This window comes from Oncorhynchus gorbuscha, linkage group LG18 (genome assembly GCF_021184085.1).
Source record: "Oncorhynchus gorbuscha isolate QuinsamMale2020 ecotype Even-year linkage group LG18, OgorEven_v1.0, whole genome shotgun sequence".
Lineage (NCBI taxonomy): Eukaryota > Metazoa > Chordata > Actinopteri > Salmoniformes > Salmonidae > Oncorhynchus > Oncorhynchus gorbuscha.
This window is the reverse complement of record NC_060190.1, coordinates 53,602,108-53,629,761: the sequence shown is the minus strand read 5'-3', so window position 1 is coordinate 53,629,761 and position 27,654 is coordinate 53,602,108. Positions and strand designations below refer to the sequence as shown.

Genomic DNA, 27,654 nt, shown 5'->3' with positions numbered 1-27,654 from the left:
AGCCTGACTCTCCCTGGCCACACCCCAACCATCTGTAGCCCCATGTACTATGGAGGTCCACCGCCAACCTAATTGGCCCCTAGTACCGTCCAGAGACCAAATTGTCAAGTGATCTGCCTGCATGAAATGACCCTTCGCGATTTCTGTGTATCTGTCTGCTCAGATGCCTGTAATTTTACCATTCCCCATATCTGCTTCTTTTCTCAAAAAAATTAGAGAGAAAAAAAGATGCAGTGAAAATTCCAGACATTATTACCGTGCTGAATGTATGGCTCCAGAGATTCTCCCCTTTCATCTTTCTTTTTCATCTATAGACACATGGTAGTTATCAGACACTATGGAAATACTGCGGTTAAGATACTTTTCCCTTTGCTGATTTCACATTTTTGGGGTATTTTATGACCTGATGACTGTGCTGTGTTCCAACTCAAGGAACACTATGTTGTTTGAATTAGAAAGATAATGTTTGCCACATGTGAACGATACAGTATCGGGAGATGGTCCAAGTGCGTTCAGAGGTGTGTGTTGGTTTGTGTTTGCATTTTATGTCTGAAGGCGTCCGTGTGCTTCCTTCCGAAAAGGTTTGTAACAGTTTGTGCATATATTATGACTTTTTTGTTCGTTTTGGTCTATGGAAAGTTGTTTATTTGGCTGCTTGTGCACACAAACATTTTTCTGGAGGCAAGCCGAAGTCGGTAGACGAAGTGTATTCCCCATCGTCTGTGATTGGTCAACAGTAGGGATTCAACAATGAAGGGTTTGTTCAACGAGAGACAAATCGTTTTTACCATATAAAATACTGCACCAAACATCTTAGTTAGATGTGAAATTACACAACTAACGTCAAAATCAATGACATATTTCTTGAGCTATCTTAGATTAATTCGGACTATTTTGAGGAAGTGTATATTGGCTACAGCGTCTCAAAATGAACAAACAGTAGTATTGCTGCTTTTTTCTTGTTTTTCAAGCGAAGAATGCGAGCACAGTCAATCGGTATGCGAGCACAGTCAATCGGTATGCGAGCACAGTCAATCGGTATGCGAGCAAGCTAGGCGCCAGCATGCAGAAGGCTGAAGAAATGGACATAATGAATGGGGATGTTTGGCTTTACTGGTGTTATCAGGTTACAACACCTTTAATCCACCAACAGATGAATTTTTGTGAGCTTCTATGTTGGCCTGTCACATGTTCTTTTTGTCCTTGATTGCTTAACCATAACACAGTGATGCTGTAGGTATACACATGGAGGGAAACCTGGGTACATCTGAGCCTCGTACTTGGCACCTACTGTAGGAGACATATAGATAGGTGAAATTGACCTGTGGGCTGTGGACAGGGGTTGTTTATAAAGTTATACTGTGTGTGTGTGTGTGTGTGTGTGTGTGTGTGTGTGTGTGTGTGTGTGTGTGTGTGTGTGTGTGTGTGTGTGTGTGTGTGTGTGTGTGTGTGTGTGTGTGTGTGTGTGTGTGTGTGTGTGTGTGTGTGTGTGTGTGTGTGTGTGTGTGTGAGTGCGTGCGTGCGTGCGTGCGTGTGGACATGTGCTGTATGTCTAGTTTGTGTTGTAAAACTGGGCCCTCCCCTCTCCAGCTGTTGAGCCTGCCCACTGAGAGACCATTTCCCAGGTGTCTCACACATTTCTTACTAATCTCCTGCTCACATGGGCTCCACCGGAGCACCTAATCTGTCTCCATGGCGCCCGCTGGGTAGATTTGGGCTGGATGCTGTCTAAGGAGAGCTCACTGACAACTGTAGAGGGGACATGGCTTAGAGCAGGGACACTGACGAATAGTCACTTTCCGTGTTCCACATCCTTCTGCAGGCACACACACTCACACATTAATTCATAATGAAAACACAGACACCCAATAGGGCTATATACATGTGTAGTGTACACACACATTCATAGAATGTAAGATGACAGGAGCCCAGCCATCACTGGGCGTAGAGGGGAGGGCTGCTGTTCTGACCCCAGCCTCTGAATCACCTGATCAGTCCAGCCCTCTCCTCAGTAGTGAGAGTGGGCATCCGACTCATGCTGGAAGTGTTCCTGTCCTATCCAGGACGTGGAGAGAAGCTTCATTTACGTCCAGTAGATCATTGATGGTCAGCCTCACACCCTGCTCCCCAGTGCGAGCCACGGCAAGATTCAGGCACGCTAATTGCATCAGACAGGGAAAAATAGAGAGGGAAGTGAATATCTAAATTGTGCCCATGTGTGGGGTGAAGCGAATGCCATTTGTACTATTGCTTTCACACCGTCCTGATTGAATTAGCTGGCGAGGCCCGGGCCCTAATTGAATTCCAGGGCCCTGCGTCGCCGCTCAGCCAAAAAGATTGTGTTCCCTATGGGAAAGGTTACATCGAGGGGACAGACTGGCTGTTGTACTAAACACGTCCTACCTACGTTATGGATACTGTCCTTAGGCCCATCACAAGGTTAGCTTCTCCTCACATGTCACCACTACAGAGACTTTTGGCAAAGAGTAAATCATTCATATTTGCGTGCTGTCCCTATTATAGCTGGCTGTTTTTCCTAATCTAATTTGGATTTGATCTGCTCCATCGCGGGACCATAAGTATGGCACAAAACAGTCCTCTCTCTTTATGGTCTATCCTTATTAAGGGATAACATCTGATATCTAGTTCCCAGTAATTAATCCAAATTGTTTATACAGGAGACAGAGACAGTAGACAGAAAGCAGGAAAGCCGTGCATAAGCCCGTTTCTCCCTACAGTGGTCCTCTCAATGGCAATTGGAAATATCCTGTGACTGGCCATTTTCACTGCTTTCAGCACTTTTTTCTGCTGTGCTAACAAACCTTCACACCTCCAATTCTTTTTCTCTCCAACCTTTTCTCTTTCACACATCCCTGATTCACACACAGAAGCACACACACACATGTAATGAACACTCACACACGCATGTACGCACGTAGACACGCGCGAGCATTGGACACACACATACATACACACACACACCTTGCCCCTCTTTCTCTCCCTTGTCTCTTTTTAATGCTGCTTTCATTAAATGCAGCAGTTTTTGGGGCTGGTTGTGGAGCAGCTGAATAGGAGGAATGGGGAAACAGGAGAGGGGGTGGGGGGTGGTCACCGTCACTGCTGCAGTCCTCCGGCCTGCTGGACAAAGGACCTCTCTGTCGGGCGGGGTTGCTGGGGGATGGGAGACATGGTGGAGGGAGGTGTGGAACAGGTCATGGGTTTTTCTCAATAGACCTGCTCTGGTTGGATTAGTGGCTGTTTCAGCCAGATGATTCCCCGGCCATGGTGAAGCACTGCACAGCTCAGACGGCCATGATGGAAATAGAAAATGCCCAGCCTTTGTTCTGTTCCTCCTGGCTGTCTGGGCTCATAGTTCTGCTGCTGGGCTGCCTGCATGTATTTGTGTGCGTCTGTGCGTGTGTGCGTTTTTGTGTGTAAGCTAACTGAGCTGGAGAAGCCAGATGTACCAGCAGCTCAGAATGCTTCCAGTAGAGTGGCTGGCTTCATAATCAGCATTGTCACTGAAAACAATGGAGGCCCACCTCACACACAAATACAGACTAGGGTGGATACAGTGTCTTTTCCTTTCCTCTGACATCAATCTGCCTGACTGGCTAAAACTTACAGGAACCTTTTGAAACAACTAGCAAATTACCTGCTGTAAAACCTGACTGGCTCCCTGGCACGGAGGACTCACTTCTCACAATACATTTTTTTTTACAGTGGGCCTACAGTACTTCCAATTAAATTCTTTATGTCAGGATGTGTTATTAGAAGTCATAAACACAGACAGAATGGGTTGGCCTCTATCCAGTCACTGTGTTGCCTCTGCGCTGGAGAACAGCAGTCATTGAGATGTGACAGCCAAGCCTTTCCTTTTCTGACGTGTGCCTGGAACCACTTTGAGGTGATCTGGAGCCTTTGACATGGCTGCCACTAAATTAAATCCGAAGTGTTTATAAATTCCATTAGAATGTTTCTGTCTGCCTTTTCTTCTTGACTTAATGTGGTGTTTCATCACTTCTGTCAAAATCCATGGGTTCTAAGAGCTGAGAAAAAAAATGCTTATTTATCTAATGTTATTAATAGACATACAGTAGAGTTTGCGAAGCTGTCATCAAGGCAAAGGGTGGCTGCTTTGAACAATCTAAAATGTGAAATATATTTTGATTTCTTTAACACGTTTTTGGTTACTACAATATTCCATATGTGTTATTTCATAGTTTTGATGTCTTCAGTATTATTCTACAATGTAGAAAATAGTAAAACATTAAGTAAAAACCCCTGAATGAGTAGGTGTGTCCAAACGTTTGACTGGTACTGTATTTAAAAAGAATACAAGAGAGAAGGGAATATAAAACTCCAGCAATGAATATTTCCCTCATATTACTTCCCCCTTGCCAGAGGGATGTCTGAAGTTGGAAGCTACAACCAAAGAAGACTTTCGCCCTTACATGTCGACTGAGGGATTCGAAGGAGATTGTGATCAAACAGCTCAACAGTACCAATCTGAGCAAGGAGGGAATCAAAGTGCTGATCTGCTTTTTAATCAGAGCTCTGTACTCTTCCGCAGGCTACATCTGACACCAAGCAGCTCATCAGCCCTCCAACACAGCCTCTTGAAAGACTTGTGGAATTCCCCCACCCCCCCACCCACCCCAAAAAATAAAGGCCCTGGCGGCAGGGCCGGCTCCAGGCATAAGCAATCGCTTAGGGGGCCCCTGACCCAGAAAAAGGAACTCAGTCAGGTTCTCAACTGTTGAGTGTTAAAATAGTAGAATACTCAAGGTGTAAGTAAAAACTGTGTTTATGCATCAGCAGTTTTTCTTTTGTTTTCTCTTGTCACTGGCAGTCACTCAATAGCCATAACAATTGTTTGATTGGCAAGTTAGTCCAGGCAGTTATCTAAACATGGCCAAATACCGACCAGGAATGCAGGGCATGTGCCCAGGGGCCCTGACCTCCAAGGGGCCCCCATTGATTTTGTCAGTCACTCTCACTCAGATACTGTACCATAGTCATGGCAAATGTGTCAAATTGCAGGAAAACAGCTTTCATACTACAAAAATGTATCTTCATCCCATGGCAAAATGTGTAGAATTGCAGGGAATTACATTTTAAACAGCAAAACTGTCTTGCTGCCCGATGGCAAAATTAGTATAATTGCATGAAATTTGTTATAAAAATACTGAATGTTCTCTCCTCCCTATGGCTAGATGTATAGATGATTTATTTGTAAATATCTGCCCCATAGAAAATAAGGAGAATTACATGACATTTGTTATAGAATTGCACACAAATAAATCCTCCCATGGCAAAATGACCCGTCAAGTGCCACTAAAACATTTTGCCGGCTTGGTGAAAGGACCCCTACCACATCTTTCTTAGGGCCCCCAAAAGGCTAGAGTCGTCCCTGCCTGGCGGTGACAGGCTGAGCCCACATCTAAAACAGCCTGGTTTGTATGTCTGTCTGGCCATTCCTGGCCATATCTGGCTACCAAACAATAGAGCTCGTTTTTGACACTGTGCCCCCTTCCCAACTCTCTCTTCCATATAAAACATACTTGGCCTAAACTCCTTAACACACTCATTCATTCAATCCTAAGCACTGCCTACTGCCTTCTGTCTTTCTCTTATTCTCTCCTCTGCTCCACCCCTTCTCCTTTCCCTCTCACTGGCCCTTTCTGCTATTTCCTTTGGTATCGTGCTCCTCTGACCTCTTCACTGCCTTAGACTTCACTGTGTCCTTTAGTCCCAGTCCCAATCCACAGAGCTGGGGCCTCATTCTGTGACTCTGGTGACTGGCAGTGTGAATGTGCCGGCCTCATGTTTCACTCTGTACTGGGCCACTTTCCTTCATCAATCACGTGAGAAAAAAAACATGTCAAGACTAATATTTATTTAAGAGCTCGATCAGATTTTCTCAGTATTTATATCCAATACCGTTTCCTGCGGCTGACGTTTATGACTACGATCTCGTCCATGTCAAGAGCCTCTCGCTGAATATTTATTTTTGCTTTAGCTATCCACAAGATGCATCAGCTTCACGGAACATTGTCTTCTCTCTGTGTGTGTATGTGCGTGTGAGACAGTTTTTTGGGACAGGGTTACTAAAACGCAGAAATGCACTATTGTGTTTAGCAGTTTTGAAGGGAGGATGATGATTGAGATGTGTTCTACAGAGAGTTTGTGGGGAGTTGGGATTGGAAAAGAGCAGTAATCTTGCTCCAGCATGGTGCTCCAGCATGGTGCTCCAGCATGGTGTTCCAGCATGGTGTTCCAGCATGGTGCTCCAGCATGGTGTTCCAGCATGGTGTTCCAGCATGGTGCTCCAGCATGGTGTTCCAGCATGGTGCTCCAGCATGGTGCTCCAGCATGGTGTTCCAGCATGGTGCTCCAGCATGGTTTTCTAGCATGGTGCTCCAGCATGGTGTTCCAGCATGGTGTTCCAGCATGATGCTCCAGCATGGTGCTCCAGCATGGTGTTCCAGCATGGTTTTCCAGCATGGTGCTCCAGCATGGTGTTCCAGCATAGTGTTCCAGCATGGTGCTCCAGCATGGTGCTCCAGCATGGTGCTCCAGCATGGTGTTCCAGCATGGTGCTCCAGCATGGTGCCCCAGAATGGTGCTCCAGCATGGTGCTCCAGCATGGTGACTGGGAACTGGGATCTGTCTTCCTAGTATAAACAGTGGGATTGAATCCAGATTTATTCTGCCTTGTGATTTGACCTTCTCCCAATAAAGCACATATTTTAACCCAGCTGTAGTTGCCAGCTCAGACCAGAGATGGATAGGGATATGATTGTTTTATTTTGACTAGATATGGAACATAGTGAGAGTTTGTGAGATTATGGAAAGTAGTGTGAATTTGTGAGATGGGATATGATGCAGAGTATTCAACAGAATAAGGATCCCTCCAGATAGTTTTTTTGTTGTTGCTCTGTGGGTTCCTGACCGATTCCAATGTTGCATAATGTATTCAGTGGTGTAGATGTATTTTTGTAGGTGCCGGAGGGCAAAACAAAGAGTAAATGACGTTACAGTCAGTGTGTACTGACTGATGTAGTCTATTGAATAATATTGGGCTATTTTATTGCTCAAATGCATCCTCCAAATGCAAAATCTGCTTATGCCTAGAAATGTTCTTCTTTTTAATACCCTCAAACAACGAAATATGCCATCATCACTGCCAATCGTCAATGATAATTCTCCACGTTTTATGGGTGAAAGCTGCATCTGCATGCCAACCATTTGATCTCAGTTTCATGGGAATAGCCTATGCATCTATAGTAGATGTTCTTAAATTATGTTGCTATTGTTTTGTGAACACATTTTAGAAGATGCTGTTAACAAGCTATATACTACCATCACATTGATGCAGCTAAACTTCATTCAATGACAACAGAGATAGTTCTCTGGTAGCATTGGTATATGGACATTCAGAACACTGTGGAGGTCATTCATAAGTGTGGCACCTCCTGTGTGTCAATTTGTCATGTGTTGCTTTAGCTCGTTGCTTTAGCTCGTCCCCACACCACTCCATCTCATCCTCTTCCGGATGGAGAGAGAGAGGTGGGTGGTGATTATATCAAGCTGAACCAACCTCAGCTGGTTTGGCCCCAGTACAAAAACAGCTCTTGACATGGTGCTCGATCAGGTGCTGCTGTGCATTCTGGGAAGGTTTCCACAGTGCGTGTGCATTTGCGTGCATGGCAGGGCAGGTGGATCTGAGGTAAAGATAAAGATCATTCAGAAATAGTGAGTTTCACTGTTTTTTGAACGTGCACGAACACACACACAGTTTTGATGCAGTGGTGTGTGATCATCGTCATCCCTATCCATGGCTGTATATTCTCCTCCCACTCAGGACTTTAACAACTGCACTTAACAAGAAGTAGACTACTCCAGAAGATCTCAGGCAACTAGCGTGCTGTCAGCAAGCTGAATGATGAAAGAAAAACACAGTTGTCATCCCCACATACCTCCTTACATGAGATTCTTTTGCATTGTGGCGGCTGGATGGCATATCTCGTAAAGTGAGATGCAGACAAACAGGGATTAAAACCAACCAAACATGAAATGTGTAAATGGTCATATGTTCATATCTCATCTCTCTCTCTTGTTATTTTTCCAGCTTGTCCATCGGCCTTCTTCAAGCCTATACAGGGTGATGCATCCTGCATGCAGTGTCCAATCAACAGCCGTACCACCAACGAAGGAGCCACTAACTGTGTGTGCCGCAACGGTTACTATCGCACCGACTCAGATCCCATCCAGATGCCCTGCACAAGTACGTACTGTCAACTAAATGCACACACAGAAACACATACATGCACACGCACGCTCGCACACTCACACTCTTTTAATTACACACCCTGAGGAACTGACAGGAATCAGAAATCAAAGGATACCACAGCCTCTCTGAGCACAAACAGTCCGGTCAGAGAGGAGTCCCTCACATACACCCAGCACTGACATGCTCATAGAGCCCATGCCAACAGGTCTGGCCCAACACACAGGCCACCCTCCCCTCCTCACATCACAGAACCCTGCTGCCCCCAGCCAAAGCAGAGGTTACTGGGCCAGGCCGTGCAGCATTGTAGGGGAACAGACGGAGAGAATAGACTGGGCCAATATTCCTCTTGTCATGCCAATGAAGCCATTTGAATTGGAATTTGTGGTTGACGGAGGGTCTAAGAAAAGAGAAAGAAAGAGTGAGGGAAATACAGAAACAGAAACAGAGCATAAATACTGGAGGCTGAGAGGAGGGGTCAGGAGAGAGAGAGAGATATAACCCCACCCACTTTGAGAGAGGAACAGAGTCCCTCACATACACCCAGCACTGACATGAGAGCCCATGCCAACAGGTCTGGCCCAACACACAGAGAACCCTGCTGTCCCCAGCCAAAGCAGAGAGGGCCAGAGATTGTAGGGGAACAGACGGAGAGAATAGAGAATATTCCTCTTGTCATGCCAGAGAGAGAGAGAGGGTCTAAGAAAAGAGAGAAAGAGAGAAATACAGAAACAGAAACAGAGAGAGAGAGAGAGAGAGAGAGAGAGAGAGAGAGAGAGAGAGAGAGAGAGAGAGAGAGATGCAGTATATACAGTGTGCTAAGAAAAGAGTAAGGGGGAGAGATGAGAGACAGGGGGAAGAGAAGTAGTGAGCGAGAAGGAAGAGAAGAGAGACAGCTCCTTTCACCACCCTGGCAGTTAAAAAAAAAATCTTCCCTCCTCTGTGAAAGGGAGACGGAGCGAAAGATTTGAGCGCTTCCAACAAAGGAGATTTGCATAAGCCCGGCTCTGGGAGCAGAGCAGCTGAATGAGAAAGCAGCGTCACATTGCTGGTATTAAACACAGCGGGCCCGGGCTGATTAAAGAAGGGAAATGGGCCCATTCGAGTGGCCCGCGAGCTAACTGGGGCCATTAGCTGCCCATCCCAACCCTCCCCGGGAAGGAGATGATGTTTACGAGGCTGTTTCGCAGGATAGAGAGACACAGACAGACAGAGGGCCTCGATGGGCACTGCTCCAGGCCTGGAAGTCTCTTAATGGGAGCCAATTAAAAGGGCGGTTAAATAAGTGATCAATTCAGGTTTAGGAGTTTGTGGGCGGGGGGAATTTCCTTGTTTATCTCATTAGCCCTGGAGAGAGCATCCTCCCTAATTAGCTGCACATGCCCGTAAAAGATAAACAGTACTCATTGTGCATTTGTTTGGGCTCTCAGTCAAATGTGATGCCATGGGGAATGTTACTTTCAACCAGTGATGCCTCTATAAAAGGTGGCTGTGTTTGAGGAACAGTCACGTCTACTTGGTGCTCTGCTGTACATAACTAACGGATTGAAACAGACATGTGGCATAATGGACATCAAAAGTCACCTCATGTTGAAGATCAGTGTGTTTAAATGGGCATCCTATTAAATTGAGCATACCAGGCAAAGACCTCAAAGAGACTGTACTGTATTTGTAGGCGTGTGGGTTTTTGAGTAGAGTGGGTTTTTGAGTAGAGTGATACTGGCTCTGGTATTCTCACCCCCCAGAACTCCAAGGACACAGGAAACATAATTCCCCTACCAACATCTAAATTAAATGTCATGAAGTAGTGCTTTTGAACTGACTAGAGTAGATTGAGTCCATACCATTTCTCCACAATTTTTTTTGTCTTTCACCTCAAGTCTGTAGGCAAACCATAGTCTACATATGAGACTTCTGTCAATGCTTCTCACATTCCACACAGAAACCAACTAAGATGTTGACTGTATGTTGTCTGTGTTTCTCCAGCGGTGCCGTCTGCTCCTCAGAATGTTCTGTCCATCGTGAATGAGACGTCTCTGATGCTGGAGTGGCAGCATCCTAGGGAGTCAGGTGGTCGTGAAGACGTGGTCTTCAACATCATCTGTAAGAGCTGTGGAGGGGGCCGCGGAGGCTGCACGCGCTGTGGCGACAACGTCCAGTTTGTACCCCGCCAGCTGGGTCTGACTGAGCCCCGGGTCTACATCAGTGACCTGCTGGCCCACACACAGTACACCTTCGAGGTGCAGGCCGTCAACGGTGTCTCTGACCAGAGCCCCTACTCACCACAGTACTCCTCCGTCAACATCACAACCAACCAGGCTGGTGTGTAGACCCTTCCTTATGCTCTCTCTGTCTCTCTCTGTCTCTCTCTGTCTCTCTGTCTCTCTCTGTCTCTCTCTGTCTCTCTCTGTCTCTCTGTCTCTCTCTGTCTCTCTCTGTCTCTCAATTAAATGACATTCAAATGGCTTTATTGGCTGGGGAAACATATGTTTAAATTGCCAAAGCAAATGGAATAGACAATAAACAAAAGGGAAATAAACCATCAGTAAACATGTTCTCTCTTAGCTATGCACGTGCGCAGGCGAGCAGTAGTCGTGAGACTCCCCCGGGACTGCTGCGCGGAACAAATACTGTATCAGCCCATAGAGAGAAGCACGAGATTGAACTTCACATGGGATGGGCAGGTTTTGCCTGTTAGTTAACACTATCAACGTTTCCCTTTACTGTGGCAATTGTGATCAAATCAATGCAATATTAGCCACTTTCAATGCCACATATCGAAACAAAACAAACTATGCAAGATATTTTGTTGTAGGCAGAACGCATCAGAGTAGGATTCTATTGCATTGACACACACTACTCAACCGGTACTCTACACAGACAGGAGCGGCATCACCAATCAGAGCTGCAGTAGGCCTATATACAAATAGACCATGTGTCACGCCCTAACCTTAGAGATGCTTTTTATTCTTTCTTTTGGTTAAGTCAGGGTGTGACTAGGGTGGGTAGTCTAGTTTTTTCATTTCTATGTTGGCCTGTTATGGTTCCCAATCAGAGGCAGCTGTCTATCGTTGTCTCTGATTGGGGATCATATTTAGGCAGCCTTTTCCCACTGGGTTTTTGTGGGATCTTGTTTTTGTGTAGTGTCTGTGAGCACTCCATTACTTCACATTTAGTTTGTTTCTGTATTGTTTCGGTGAGTTTCAATAATGAAACATGTGGAACTCTACGCACGCTGTGCCTTGGTCTGTTGATTGTAACAACGATCGTGGCACCATGGCCATATGGATCTGTGCCATTTACTTGGAACTGGACTGTGTTTATAGCTGTGGTTTTGAGTAGATGCACTTGTTCTGAGATCAAAGCAAGAGCTGCATGTAGCCACGTGGGCACATTTTGTTCGTATCCTTTGCTAGTTATTGAGTTATTATCCCAGTTATAGATCATTTGTAGTCAACGATAGGGGAGTGAATGCTTCCTACAAGAGCATAAAACATGTACATTCCTAGACATCTTTGAAATCGAGTCAGGTAAAGACGTTTTTTTGATGTCTTAAAGGGGCAGTGTTGAATAAGAGAGACATGCTTGAATAGTAGCCAATAGGCAGAGGGCAGCATCAGTTGTCTGATTCACTGTAATAATGGTATGGGAATAATAATGCATGTTATTTTGTAAAGTGGTTTCTTGCATCAACCCCATTTCCAGTCACCTCCTTGTCTGAAGGAAAAGTGGATAAACAGGTTAATGTTCAGCCCTGCATGTTTTTTCTCATGGAATGTAGGCCTACATTTAACACCACATATTGGCTGCTACTGTAGGTTGAATGATGGAACAGATATGTCCATATTAAAATGTTATGAGATGCATTTTCTCCATTGTTGTTGATGGTAGGCCACTCTGGTAGGCCTACATTATGATCAAATAGCCACAGTAGCCTACTTGGCCACTGTTAAAACTGTAACTCAGAGCGGGTACAGCCTCAGTGATCACAGTAAACGCTTGCTGAAAGTTGCACAGATTTTCACAATGTTCAAGTTTGCGCTCAGCGGACCTGAAATTTTCTCAGTGCCGAGAACAATTTGAGGGAACATTGATTACAGTCACAAAAGTAAAGAAATATTATAGACATTTAAAATGTTATATTATTGGCTATGTACAATGTTGTAACAATGTACAAATAGTCGAAGTATGAAAGGGAAAATAAATAAACAGATAAATATTGGTGGTATTTGTAATGTTTCTGCTCCAGTGGTTGCCCTTTTCTCATGGCAATGGGCCACAAATCTTGCTGCTGTGAATGCACACTGCTGTATTTAACATAACAGATATGGGAGTTTTATCAATGTTTGATTTGTTTTCACATTCTTTGCGAGTCTGTGTGAGCTGTAGGAAATATGTGTCTCTAATGTGGTCATACGTTTGGCAGGAGGTTAGTAAGTGTAGCTCAGTTTCCACCTCAATTTGTGGGCAGTGGGCACATAGCCTGTCTTCTCTCTGTCTGTCTCTGTCTCTGTCTCTCTCTCTCTCTCTCACACACACACACACACACACACACACACACACACACACACACACACACACACACACACACACACACACACACACACACACACACACACACACACACACACACACACACACACACACACACACACACACACACACACACACACACACACACACACACACACACACACACACACACACACACACACACACACACACACACACACACACACACACACACACACACACACACACACAATGATGCAGTCTAACTTTTCTCTAGTGTGGAGTCAGTATGCAGATCTGTTCTAAATGGAAGTGAGAGGACTGTTGCTGATGTCTCAAGCAGGGTTTGATGGCCTGTTGGTCCTCAGAGTGTGAGCTCATCAGGGCTCTCAGACAGAGTAGCTGAGTGAGCACTACTTTCCCTCCCCTGACTGCTGCTCAGTGATTATAGTCGTAACATCTCAGGCCTTCACTTTATCCACCCACTCAGTTCTAATCTTACTTTGAAGCTTATAAAGTCTTTGGTAATATGCCTTGAATTCACTGTGATCCCCATTCCCTCTATGAGTTACATTATAACTGCACCCAAAACAGTAATGGGACAATTAGTAAGAGACCACTGTCTTTCCAGTGAATAATAACATTTAATCAAAAACAGGTCTGTGTGATTGGCCTACCTTTTTCATCTTTGGGATCTTGGAGAAACATGCTCCAATCACTGGCTGTCTCCTGTAACTATGGTAGCTGTGCATGTTTTCCACTGTGTGCTTTGTGGTTTCAGATGACTGCACCTCCATTATTTCATCCAAGCAGCAGCATTGATTTGCTCTTTAATTGTCTGTATGAGACGCATCATTTGGTGTGCCAGGCTGTGCACTGATGACTGGGGATACGAGCTACAGGCTTTATCTACGCTATGGCTTTGTGTCCTGTTGGCAATATGCGTAAGTGCCTGTCATCTCTCATCATCTGACTGGACTGAGGGGAGCCTTCTATGGCTGGACTCCCCAAAGCCCTATGTTACTGTGTATTATTAAAGTGGACATATTGGCTGTGTTCAACTATACAACTTCCTCCTCCTTTACCTCTTCCTTTAGTTCTTAAGCTGATGTGACTCCCTATGTTTCAAGCGAGGGAGTTGGCACAGCCAGAAGAGGACTGGCCACCCCTCATAGCCTGGTTCCTCTCTAGGTTTCTTCCTAGGTTTCGGCCTTTCTAGGGAGTTTTTCCTAGCCAACGTGCTTCAACACCTGCATTGCTTGCTGTTTGGGTTTTAGGTTGGGTTTCTATACAGCACTTTGAGATATCAGCTGACGTACGAAGGACTATATAAATACATTTGATTTGATTTGAGATGCAAGGAAGATCTAAGGTATTAAAGAGGCAGAAACAGTTATGCATTTTGCGGAATACAGTATATGTATTATTAATCAAATGGCCACCCGGACTATTTACACTGCTGCTACTCACTCTTTATTAATCTATGCATAGTCACTTCAGCCCTACCTACATGTACAAATTACGTCGACTGACCTATACCCCCTGTATATAGCCTCGTCATTGTTATTTTATTGTGATACTTTTTATTTGTATTTTTTTACATTAATTTGGTAAATATTTTCTTAACTCTTTCTTGAATTGCACTGTTGGTTAAGGGCTTGTAAGTAAGCATTTCATGGTAAGGTCTACTACACCTGAGCGTCTGCTAAATGACTTAAATGTAAATGTAAATGTTGTATTCGGCGCATGTGACAAATAAAGTTGAATCTGATTTCATTTGATATGTGCCTCTTACAGCACATTTTTTGACACATTTGAAAACAGTATACAATACTATGCCGCCTCCTTTAGAGTCAGTCAATTAATAATTATTGAAAGCATCTCTCAGATGAATTAATATAACTGGCTAATTTAATGTTTGTATTGAAAGAACCACCTCTTTTTGATAGTGTGATCGTGAGTGGTTGTTATGTGTGTTAATGAGGGACCTCAGAGTTCAGTAAAGCCTTTTAATGAGGTCCCTGCCTCAACTCTCCTTCACTGGGCCACATTAAGTCTGCCGCCCCTGCCCCAGCCTTCTCTACTACCCCTCCTGAACCCACCTTCCCCTGCCGTGGGGTCTTGGCGGAAATTGGGGGGCCCTGCGCCGTATCCACTGAAGTGGCCGTCACTTTGGATTACAGCGCCAGGGCTACCGTTAGAGAGAGTTGTGAAAGAGACTGAACTCTGGCTCAATCCCCCTCTTCCTGCCCTGTGACCAGCAGGGCTCTTGCCTGGGATAGAGAGGCAGAGTGCTGTGTGATTCCACAGTGGGCTGGGGTCAATGGGACCAGGGGCCTGTAATTGCATCTGGTTTGGGAGGCTTGGAGGTTACATAAACATCATGTCACCCCTAATTAACAGAGCTGCCGTCGTACCTCCCCCTTACGTTACGGAGAGAGAGAGAAAGTGTGTGTGTGTGTTTTTTTTTTAATCAGACACGTTTGGACCAAAAGCTGTACCAAGCATTTAGCTGCATCCGCAATAATATCTGCTAAACTGTGTATGCAACTAATAAACATTGATTTGATTTGATTTTCGGGGGGGCGGGTGTTCCTTGAAAGAAACAAATAAAAAAGTTTATTGGATGTGAGTGTTTTCCTCTCATGTGAATGGCTCCCGTCCTCAGCTGTTGGGACTTGTTGACGAGGGGAAAATTAACAAGGTGTGAGGAGACGAAGGTAAAAGTTGTCATTCACCACCCCCAATCAGCACATAACTACAGCTATAAACAATGATAAGAGAGAGAGAGAGAGACAGAGAGAGAGAGAGAGAGAGAGAGAGAGAGAGAGAGAGAGAGAGAGAGAGAGAGAGAGAGAGAGAGAGAGAGAGAGAGAGACATAAAGAAACAGAAGGGGGTAGGTAGAGTAAAGCAAGGGGGAGGGCGATAGAGGTCATTTGATGTGACCCTGAGGCAGCATGTCTGTGGCAGAGAAGGGGCGACAGAACAGACTGCGGAGTGTGTTTTGTGAGACACAAAGGTTTGATGATGACTTGACAAGCCCTCAGATGAGCAGTGATGCCTCAGCCTACCAACATACACAGAATACTTTCTGCAACCCTCTGGTAATACTATTAGATCTGGAATGTTAATACAGGAGTTGCTTGCCTCGGTTATATTGCTTTAGTGATTTATCTGCTGTGTGGCATGGGAGCAGCCTTAACAAGGACTTATTGAGCAAAAACACTATGTTTTATTGAGGCTGTCTCCTCTGGGGCTGGAATGACACCCCTGGGCTGTGGGAAAGCCCAGAAAACACCCACACACATGTATAGGGTGCAAACGGCTAAAGACAAAGCTAGCCTTTACCTTCCATTCATAATGATATATTTTTATTTATTTTTATTTCACCTTTATTTAACCAGGTAAGCTAGTTGAGAACAAATTCTAATTTAGTCTTGCGACCTGGCCAAGATAAAGCAAAGCAGTGCGACACAAACAACAACACAGAGTTACACATGGAATAAACAAGCGTACAGTCAACAACACAATAGAAAAAAAGAAAGTCTATATACATACCGTGTGTGCAAATGGAATGAGGAGGTAAGGCAATAAATAGGCCATGGTAGCAAAGTAACTACAATTTAGCAGATTCACACTGGAGTAATAGATGAGGAGATGTGCAAGTAGAGATACTGGTGTGCAAAAGAGCAGAAAAGTAAATAAAAACAATATGGGGATGAGGTAGGTAGATTGGGTGGGCTATTTACAGATGGGCTATGTACAGCTGCAGCAATCGGTGAGCTGCTCAGATAGCTGATGTTTAAAGTTAGTGAGGGAAATATAAGTCTCCAGCTTCAGCGATTTTTGCAATTCATTCCAGTCACTGGCAGCAGAGAACTGGAAGGAAAGGCGACCAAAGGGGGTTTTGGCTTTGGGTTGACCCGTGAGATATGCCTGCTGGAGCGCATGCAACGGGTGGGTGTTGTTATCGTGACCAGTGAGCTGAGATAAGGTGGAGCTTTACCTAGCATAGACTTATAGATGACCTAGAGCCAGTGGATCTGGCAACCAATATGTAGCGAGGGCCAGAGCATTCAGGTCGCAGTGGTGGGTGGTATAAGGTGATTTGTTAACTAAACGGATGGCACTGTGATCGACTGCATCCAGTTTGCTGAGCAGAGTATTGGAAGTTATTTTGTAGATGACATCGCTTAAGTCCAGGATCTGTAAGATAGTCTGTTTTACTAGGGTAAGTATGGAGGCGCGAGCGAAGGAGGCTTTGTTGCGAAATAGAAAGCCGATTCAAGATTTGATTTTGGATTGGAGATGTTAATATGAGTCTGGAAGGAGAGTTTACAGTCTAGCCAGACACCTATGTATTTATAGTTGTCCACATATTCTAGGTCAAAACCGTTCAGAGTAGTGATGCTAGTCGGGCGGGCGGGTGCGGGCACGAACGGTGGAAAGGCATGCATTTGGTTTTACAAGCGTTTTAAGAGCAGTTGGAGGCCACGGAAGGGGTGTTGTATGACATTGAAGCTCGTTTGGAGGTTTGTTAACACAGTGTCCAAAGAAGGGCCAGATGTATACAGAATGGTGTCATCTGCGTAGAGGTGGATCAGGGAATCACCCGCAGCAAGAGCGACATCGTTGAAATATACAGAAAAAAAGAGTCGGCCCGATAATTGAACCTTGTGGTACAAATGAAGGTTAATCATTCATCACACACACATACAGTACCCAATCTCTCTCTCACTCGCTGTCTCTCTCTTTCTGTTGGCCCACATCCATCATTTAGGGGATAAAATGGTTGCTAAAACCATACCATTCCCCTCTGATTGTTTAATCAGACCCATCCCCGACAGCTCACTGGCAGCATGTAATTTTGTCCTGAGCTCGAAAGGACAGAGTGACTGCTGGTCTAAGTTCACTTCACTACCCTGGTCCGACATATACACATGCACGTGCAGGCACAAACAATCACACACACTCTGAAGGGCTGTTTGATTGAACGACAAACACAGACAACAAGCCCAACACCAGAGCTGTCAATGAGTGACCGATATGAGAGGGATTACTGTTATCACTGTGTCAGTCATGTCTGACGGGAAAGTCTTTGACAATACTCAAAAAGATATGTTTGGGGTGACTCACACAAAAAGATATGTTTGGGGTGACTCACACAAAAAGATATGTTTGGGGTGACTCACACAAAAAGATATGTTTGGGGTGACTCACACAAAAAGATATGTTTGGGGTGACTCACACAAAAAGATATGTTTGGGGTGACTCACACAAAAAGATGATGAGCACATAGAATGTCGTGTCCCATTTTGTGTTGTCTTAACAGGCAGTGAATCACGTTTATTGTAGGTGCAGGGGTAGTCATATTTCAGCTCAATAGTGATTATCCTGGCTATCAGGAGTTACAGTGCGGTAGCAGCAACAATATTCACCCCTCCCTCAATCAAAACCATTAGCATTCTGCGTGGAACTGCCATGGAGCCCTGCAGTCGATGACGAAGACCTCCATATACCCATCTATGCTTCTGACTATGTTCTGTACAGTGTCTAGTTCTATTAAATTGTAGAGGACGTATTTGTTTAGGCGTTTCATTAGCCCAAGGCGAGCCAGGGAAGCTGCTGCTAATATGGGGAGGAAGGGGAGACGGAATTGGTTTCTTATCAAGTGAATAGCTCATTGTGGGACTGTAATCTGGTGCACCACTATCATACAACTGGGGAAGATGTACCACTTCATTATCCCCCAAATTGCCAGGCCGGACTGTAACCAGTCCTCTAGAGACGAACTGTAACCAGGCCACTAGCTTCCCTGGCTCGCCTTGGGCTAATGAAACGCCAAAACAGATACGTCCTCTACAATTTAATAGAACTAGACACTGTACAGAACATAGTCAGAAGCATAGATGGGTATATGGAGGTCTTCGTCATCGACTGCAGGGCTCCATGGAAGTTCCACGCAGAATGCACATTTTTTTGATTGAGGGAGGGGTGAATATTGTTGCTGCTACCGCACTTTAACTATTGATAACCTGGACCATTTCCCTGTTTGACCGCTCGGTTTTATGGGTATTTTGACACATCTACTGTGAGGATTTTATACACTTGATTCTTCGAAGGTCCATTCCTCGCCATTAATAATTTATGCTTGGCCTTTATATTCATGCCTTTTAAACACCAGCTTTGAATAAGGGGAGGGTGTTTTCCACTCCTCTGCTGTAGTGCTGCTGACGTGTCCAGCATAACGTACACTGGTTCGAGAGAGGCAGAGAGATACCTCCAGGCCAGCCAGTGTAGGATGCAGGACGTGTGACAGTGACAGAAGTTGCCAGGAAGGGCACATATGGAAGGTGCCAGTGTGGGTCAGGTGGCCAGACAGACAGGAGGCTTCTGTAGACACCTGGAGCACAGCCCAGCCTTGACAGAGTGGCACAGCTCTATACACCGGGGCTCCGGCCAGCACTGCAAGCACATACTATGGCTACTACTTGAGACCAACTAGTGGAAGGAGAGATAGCAGAGATTGTGTGATTGTGATTTGCATATGGTGTTAGGTATGCAGACTGCGGAGCTAGCTGACTGTAGGGTTAGATGACTTTAGATGAACTACCCATTCAATATGCATTTAATTACTTAATGCCCTTGCTAAAAGAATTAGAGCATAAACTGGCAGCTTAAAGCTTGATGAACTGAAAACTCGCTTGTGTAGCTTTACTGCGTTGGAAATACCAGGGTCATGTTGCAATGCTTTATACAAAGCTACATATTTTATTCAAACAAAATGAGAAATGTATGACTGTGTTTTGGCAAAACAAAAATAGAAAAGCAAAAGTCATATACTTCATACTGGGGTGACAGGTAGCCTAGTGGTTAGAGCATTGGGCCAGTAACCAAAAGGTTGCTAAATCAAATCCCAAATCCCCTGATCAAGGCAGTTAACCCACTGTTCCTAGACTGTCATTGTAAATAAGAATTTGTTCTTAAATGACTTGCCTAAATAAATAAATACTGGGGCCATTCTACTGGGTACGTGCAGTTGGTTTTATCATAGATCTAATTTTACCGAATATCTTAAGAAGAAAGAATTAAGAACTTGGCGATAGACATTGCATGAGGACAAAGTTGTGTAAGAAGATCAGGCCGTTTTGGGCCAGTGGACTTTAAAGGGTTGTTTAGTAAGACTGTGTGGCTGGAATTACTTGTTGTAGGCCACATTAGCTCTGATTGATGCTGAAATGCGCAAATAAATTGTGCTAATGCAGTCATTTATACACTGTTGTTATTGCCCCCAAAGCATAGGTAACGACCTTTTTAACATCTTTGTTAGGAATTTGCTCATATGACTGGTTAGAATAATTGACTCCAAAAGGGATCGTGCACAACGAGATTTTCTTTCTGATTTTCATGTTGAAGTGCTCAGATTTTTCACAGTTTAAAAATATATAAGTAATGTGTCTTGTGAGTGAAAGTGGGCATTTCTATTTATGAATGAAGACAACCACGGTGGGGTGTAAATTAAATGTCATGCCAATAGCAAATTATATATCTGTAATACAAATTATAGTGTTTGGGTAAATACCCCTCTGCAAGCAAGTGTATTGTGCTAAGGGATATGCTGCTAAATGATCAGGCTCATTCTGTTATTGCATGTATTTCTCCAGTTCAGTTTATGTTTTTCTGTTTGAGAAGAAAGTGGGAAACAGTAAGAAGGTGGTTGTATTACCTCTCCTTCCCTCCTCCATGCCTCTCTCCTCTCCACCTCTGGTCTCAGTCCTCTCCTGGTTGTTGAAATATCAGAGAGAAAGATGCTCTCAGAAATATTGATGTTTTACATTTCTGGCTGATATTTTTGGAATTGCTTTATTTTCTATTTCTGGAGCCATGTAATAAGAATGACTGCTTTTATGAGCCGGAGCAGACGAGGAATGAAGTGTCTTCTCAAAGCAAATGTACAACTGAGAGATGAGATGTGGGTATATAGTAAACACACTGACTCATACACACACACACATCCACATACACACACACACTTCACACAACGAGGGGCAGGTCTGTGTCAACTCAGACACACCACAGGCACACCACTTTAAAAGATGTTGACGTGCAATTATCTGTTATGTTTACAGAAGCGTGATAACTATAATGAAAAGTGTAGAAAATCCAATATTGACATAATGAATCACACTGCAACAAAACAAAGTCTCTGTTGTTTAATTTAAACTTAAATATTTTTCTCGGATTCTGAAGGACTAACACAATCTCAAACTCAATTTGTGCAAATATGTACAAAAAGTATTTCAGCAGATTTCGTGCGTTTTTATGTTTTCGTGGAGCTTAATTTGTGGGAAAAGACCATTTTATGAGCCGCTTCGTAGGAAAATGCACACATTTTTGTGCAACTTCATTCAGAGGAAAATACATTTTCTGGGGGGGAAAACTTCGGAACAATCTTTTGAAAGTTATTAGACCAATGCATGATGTTCAATGGTGTTCTACACTGCCTTTTTTTGTGTCACACATTTATTTATACATAAAAAATGAAAATAAAACAATATTGTTAATCAACCAGGTTGTCACCGAAATAATTACATAATAGTAGCCTTACGTAGTTTTTTTTAATGCCAACACTGTTTTTCTGTGCTTGTTGTCACTTAATACTTTGGAATATTGGTGCACTAATAGTCAGAATGGCCCTTTTTATGTGTAGGCAAAAGTAGATCTACACGATTTTTTTCATATGGCATTTCATATTTCGTGGAGCCTACATTTCACCATTTCTTTCATAATGTATTTAATATATGCCATTTAGCAGATGCTTTTATCCAAAGCGTCTGCTAAAAAAAGTATTTTATACAAGATTGTGTCAAATTTTAAGAATGTTGCCAGATTGGGGAAAAAAGACAGATTATAATTTTTGTGGTTATCACTGAAGGTATTTGATTGGGGAATTTTTATTTTGTGAAATTATAATACACTCCATAATACAGACACACACACACACACACAATCACTTACACACATATACACACACTCACTTTGATTGAACTCATGTTATAGCCAACTCTTGACTTTTGTATCAATTCTTTTTAATTCAATATTTTTTATCTAATTGTCATGTGTTCATTATCTTTAACTGGTTAAGTGTTTGTAGTTTGTATGTTTTAGTAATGATTAACATGGTAAAATAGTCATAAATCTCTGCTTGATTTAGCTTTTGATGTATTTGGTATTTTTATACATATTCCGTGTTTCCAATGAAAAAAGCAATAAATAATCAACACACTACTGTAAATAAATTGACACTACCTGCCATAAAACAGAAGTTGCTCTTCGTAAATAAATGGTGAGAAATACTCAGTCTGGAGCCATTCGGCTATGGGTTTCACAGCCCTATAATAATGATCCCTCATATTTGGATCACCTTAGAAAATAAAGGGTTTATTTACAACCTCTGGGGTATAACATGTTGGGCAAAGTGGTATAGGAGAGTCTGACGTAAAACCCTTAACTTGAGTTCAGTCTTCACAATTGAGAATCAAGAGGGGCCTAACTTCGTCCTTCATGACTGGGAAAGGGCTCGATTGTAGGCCGTAGAAAATCCTACATCAGTCAATCAGTCAAATTGAATTATAAAGCCCTTCTTACATCAGCTATTGGCACAAAGTGTTGTACAGAAACTCAGCCTAAAACCTCAGACAGCAAGCAATGCAGGTGTAGAAGCATGGTGGCTAGGAAAAACTCCATAGAAAGGCCAGAACCTAGGAAGAAACCTAGAGAGGAACCAGGCTCTGAGGGGTGGCCAGTCCTCTTCTGGCTGGGCCGGGTGGAGATTATAACAGAACATGGCCAAGATGTTCAAATGTTCATAGATGACCAGCAGGGTCAAATAATAATAATCACAGTGGTTGTTGAGGGTGCAACAGGTCAGCACCTCAGGAGTAGATGTCAGCCTGGACAGGAAGATCACGTCAGTGATTCAACCCACTCAAGTGACCACCCCTCCTAGGGACAGCATGGAAGTGGACCAGTAAGCCAGTGACTCAGCCCCCGTAATAGGGTTTGAGGCATAGAATCCCAGTGGAGAGAGGGGAACAGGCCAGGCAGAGACAGCAAGGGCGGTTCGTTGCTCCAGTGCCTTTCCGTTCACCTTCACATTCCTGGGTCAGACTACACTGAATCATAGGACCTACTGAAGACTTAAAGGTCGAGACCAAGTCTGCGTCTCTCACATGGATAGGGAGACTATTCCATAAAAATGTAGCTCTATAGGAGAATGCCCTGCCTCCAGCTGTTTGCTTAGAAATTCTAGAGTCAGTAAGGAGGCCTGAGTCTTGTGACTATAGCATAGGACCATAGGTATGTACGGCAGGACCAAATCTGAAAGATAAGTAGAAGCAAGCCCATGCAATGCTTTGTAGGTTAGCAGTAAAACCTTGAAATCAGCCCTAGCCTTAACAGGAAACCAGTGTAGAGAGGCAAGCACTGGAGTAATATGATCAAATGTGTTGGTTCTAGTCAAGATTCTAGCAACCGTGTTTAGCACTAACTGAAGTTTATTTAGTGCTTTATCCAGGTAGCCGGAAAGTCGAGTAGTCTAGTAGCAGTAGTCTAATCTAGAAGTGACAAAAGCATGGATACATTTTTCTGCATCAGTTTTAGACAGAAAGTTTCTGATTTTTGCAATGTTACGTAGATGGGAGAAAATCTGTCCTTGAAACAGTCTTGATATGTTCCTCAAAAAAGAGATCAGGGTCCAGAGTAACGCTGAGTTCCTTCAGTTTTTTTAGACAACTGTACAACCATCAAGATTAATTGGAGATTCAACAGAAGATCTCTTTGTTTCTTGGGACCTAGAACTAGCATCTCTGTTTTGTCTGAGTTTAAAAGTAGAACATTTGCCGCCATCCACTTCTTTATGTCTGAAACACAGGCTTCCAGGAAGGGCAATTTTGTCTCATCGAAATGTACAGCTGTGTGTCATCCGCATAGCAGTGAAAGTTAGCATTTATGTTTCCGAATGACATCACCAAGAGGTTAAATATATATTGAAAACAATAGTGGTCCTATCCTTGGCCGCTTTACTCTATAGCGCAAAACTCACTCTGAGAGCCCCCACCTATCCACTTACGCAATGTGATCTTTCACGCTAATTTTTCAAAATAAAAGCCTGAAACTATGACAAAAGACTGATGACACCGTAAGGAAGCCATAGAAAAGGAATCGGGTTGATATCCCTTTAAATGGAGGATAGGCATGCATAGGAACAGAGAGGTTTCAAAATAAGAGGCACTTCCTGATTAGATTTTCCTCAGATTTTCGCCTGCAATATCAGTTCTGTTATACTCACAGACAATATTTCTACAGTTTTGGAAACTTTAGAGTGTTTTCTATCCTAATATGACAATTATATGCATATTCTAGTTTCTGGGGCTGAGAAATGGACAGTTTCAAATAGATATGTTTTTTAGCCAAAAACGAAAATACTGCCCCCTACACGCAAAAGGTTAAAAGGTAATTTATCACCTTCACAAGAGCAGTCTCAGTACTATGATGGGGTCTAAAAAAATAATGAAGTGTTTCATATACATTGTTTGTCTTCAGGAAGGCAGGGAGTTGTTGCGCAACAGCTTTTTGTAAAAGTTTTGAGAGGAATGGGAGATTCGATATAGGCCGATAGTTTTTAAATATTTTCAGGGTTTGGCTTTTTTCAAGAGAGGCTTTATTACTGCAACTTTTAGTGAGTTTGGTACACATCTGGTGGATAGGGAGCCGCTTATTATGTTTAACATAGGAGGGCTAAGCACAGGAAGCAGGTCTTTCAGTAGTTTAGTTGGAATAGGGTCCAGTATGCAGCTTGAAGGTTTAGAGGCCATTACTATTTTCAACAGTGTGTCAAGAGAAATAGTATTAAAAAACTTGAGTGTCTCCCTTGATCCTAGGTCCTGGCAGTGTTGTGCAGACTCAGCACAACTGAGCTTTGGAGAAATACACAGATTTAAAGAGTCCGTAATTTACTTTCCTATGATCATGATCCTTTCGATCAAAGAAGTTCATGAATTTATGCTGAAGTGAAAACCATCCTCTCTTGGGGTTTACTGCTTGTTAGTTAGCTTTGCAACAGTATCAAACATTTTTTTTATTGTTCTTATTTTCCTCAATTAAGTTTGAAAAATAGGATGACAGAGCAGCAGTGTGGGATACTGCACGGTACTGTCTTACTAAGCTAGTCGGAATAATAATAATAATAATATATGCCATTTAGCAGACGCTTTTATCCAAAGCGACTTACAGTCATGTGTGCATACATTCTACGTATGGGTGGTCCCGGGAATCTAACCCACTACCCTGGCGTTACAAGCGCCATGCTCTACCAACTGAGCTACAGAAGGACCTCCAGTTTGTTTTAGCGCCATTTCCGTTCCAATTTTCTGGAAGCTTGCTTCAGGGCTTGGTTATTTTCTGTATACCAGGGAGCTAGTTTCTTATGACAAATATTTTTTGTTTTTAGGGGTGCGACTGCGTCTAGGGTATTACACAAGGTTAAATTGAGTTCCTTAGTTAGGTGGTTAACTGATTTTTGTAGGTAGGTGGAGGGAGTCTAGAAGGGCATCTTGGAATCTTTGTTGCCCGGGAATTTATAGCACGGCTTTTGATGATCCTTGGTTGCGGTCTGAGCAGATATTTTTTTGGTGATTACAAACAAATATGAATATTAAAGTCACCAAAAATGTGAATATTATCTGCCATGACAACAAGATCTGATAGGAATTCAGGGAACTCAGTGAGGAATGCTGTATACGGCCCAGGAGGCCTGTAAACAGTAGCTCTAAAAAGTGATTGAGTAGGCTGCATATATTTCATGACTAGAAGCTCAAAAGAGGAAAATGCAGTCTTTTTTTGTGTAAATTGAAATTTGCTATCGTAAATGTTAGCAACACCTCCACCTTTGCGGGATGCGCGGGGGATATGGTCACTAGTGTAACACAGTAAATTCATCAGGCTTAAGCCATGTTTCAGTCAGGCCAATCACATCAAGATTATGATCAGTGATTAGTTAATTGACTATAACTGCCTTGGAAGTGAGGGATCTAACATTAAGTAGCCCTATTTTGAGATGTGAGATATCACAATCTCTTTCAATAATGACAGGAATTGAGGAGGTCTTTACTCCAGTGAGATTGCTAAGGCGAATACCGAAATGTTTAGTTTTTCCCAACCTAGATCGAGGCACAGACACGGTCTCAATGGGGATCGCTGAGCTGACTACACTGACTGTGCTAATAGCAGACTCCACTAAGCTGGCAGGCTGGCTAACAGCCTTCTGCCTGGCCTGCACCCTATCTCACTGTGGAGCTAGGGGAGTTAGCACCCTGTCTATGTTCGTAGATACGATGAGAGCACCCCTCTAGCTAAGATGGAGTCCGACACTCCTCAGCAGGTCAGGCTTGGTCCATCTAATTAGATCAGAACATGATGGATCAAAAGTTATTCATATTACTGGTTTACATCCTAAAAAAGGATAGTTGTTTTTTGCTTGCATAACACACGTATAATTTGTCTACCCATGTGATGTGGATCATTGTCAGGTTATTTTATATTTAAGCTTCAGTAACAAAAGAACACAATGGTTGTAATAACACTTTAAACAGGTCGTATGTAAATGTGTAGAATGTGTTTGTGTTGGGTCCACACTGGTAAGTTAATTTATTTCAAATAGACAATCACAGAGGATTTTCTTCTGAATAACTGGTAAGGGCATAACACTTTCCATTCAGCTTCAGGCAACTTTGATGTAAGGCTTGATCACACCTGTAGTGACTACTTCTATCCGTCATGCCCATTGCTGCTTATCCATTGTTCACTAGATATACCCAACACAATGTGGAAAAACAGAATGCTTCCCACCACTAGATCACATAACTAGACGTGAGCTGGACGTGATCCCAACGCAGCCACCAATGTAGCGTAACAAAGTGAAAGCTGCAACAGGGACTTTAACCAGGGCTCATATGTGGCGAGGTGAGCTCTAACGGCCGTTGCCATGAAATCCTGGGCAGAGGCAGTTAGCCTACAATGCTGACATATGCCTTGTTACAATAGCCTAAGTACATAACATGATTGGCACGACCATAATAAATATAATGAAACGGCCTTGGAAGTGCCATAAGTGTAAGCCAACATAATTCAATATTTTCCATGAACCTGTTTAACTGCATTGTTATGGCTTAATTGATCACCAGGGGAATTTAAACCAAACTGTTTTTTTGTTGTTGCTGGTGTTCTGTTTACCCCAATTTTTTATTTATTAATTTCCCATCATGAAAATGTATCCCCGTTCCCCAATCAAATACCTTCATCGATACCACAAAAAAAATGACATTCAGTTTTTACTCCAATCTGGCAACCCTCATAAAATCTGACATAGCACCAGTATCCCGATGTATTAAGGGAAAACAAGCATAGAAAGAAGCATTGGCATTAATAATCCAATTTTTAAAACGTAAGGCTACTATTATATTATAAGTATTTTGATGACAACCTGGTTGATTAATAATATTGGATTTTTAACAAGGTTTTTTTTTTAAAGATGTGGGACACAAAAAAGGCAGTGTAGAACACCATTGCCCAAAATGCATTGCTCCAGTAACTTTCAAAAGATTGATCTGAAGTTTGCCCCACAAAAAATACCTTTTCCTATGAATGAAGTCGCACAAATGTGTGTATTTTCACACGAAATAAGCCACACAAAAACACATGAAATCTGCTGAAATATTTCTTGGTACATATTTGCTTGAATTCAGTGAGATTATGTTGGGAGGATTGCTTTCTTTGCCTCAACAATCTT

At 43.1% G+C, this 27,654-nt stretch overlaps 1 protein-coding gene across 2 annotated transcripts in view; it reads left to right on the top strand.

The window, feature by feature from the left end:
• Nucleotides 1–27,654, top strand: part of LOC124003055 (ephrin type-B receptor 2-like) — a 157,093-nt gene that overhangs the window by 107,369 nt on the left and 22,070 nt on the right. For both annotated transcript variants that reach the window (XM_046311053.1, XM_046311052.1), the window contains exons 4-5: nt 8,135–8,290; nt 10,280–10,615. In XM_046311053.1, coding sequence (XP_046167009.1) covers nt 8,135–8,290; nt 10,280–10,615 — 492 coding nt within the window. The remainder of the gene's footprint in view (nt 1–8,134; nt 8,291–10,279; nt 10,616–27,654) is intronic.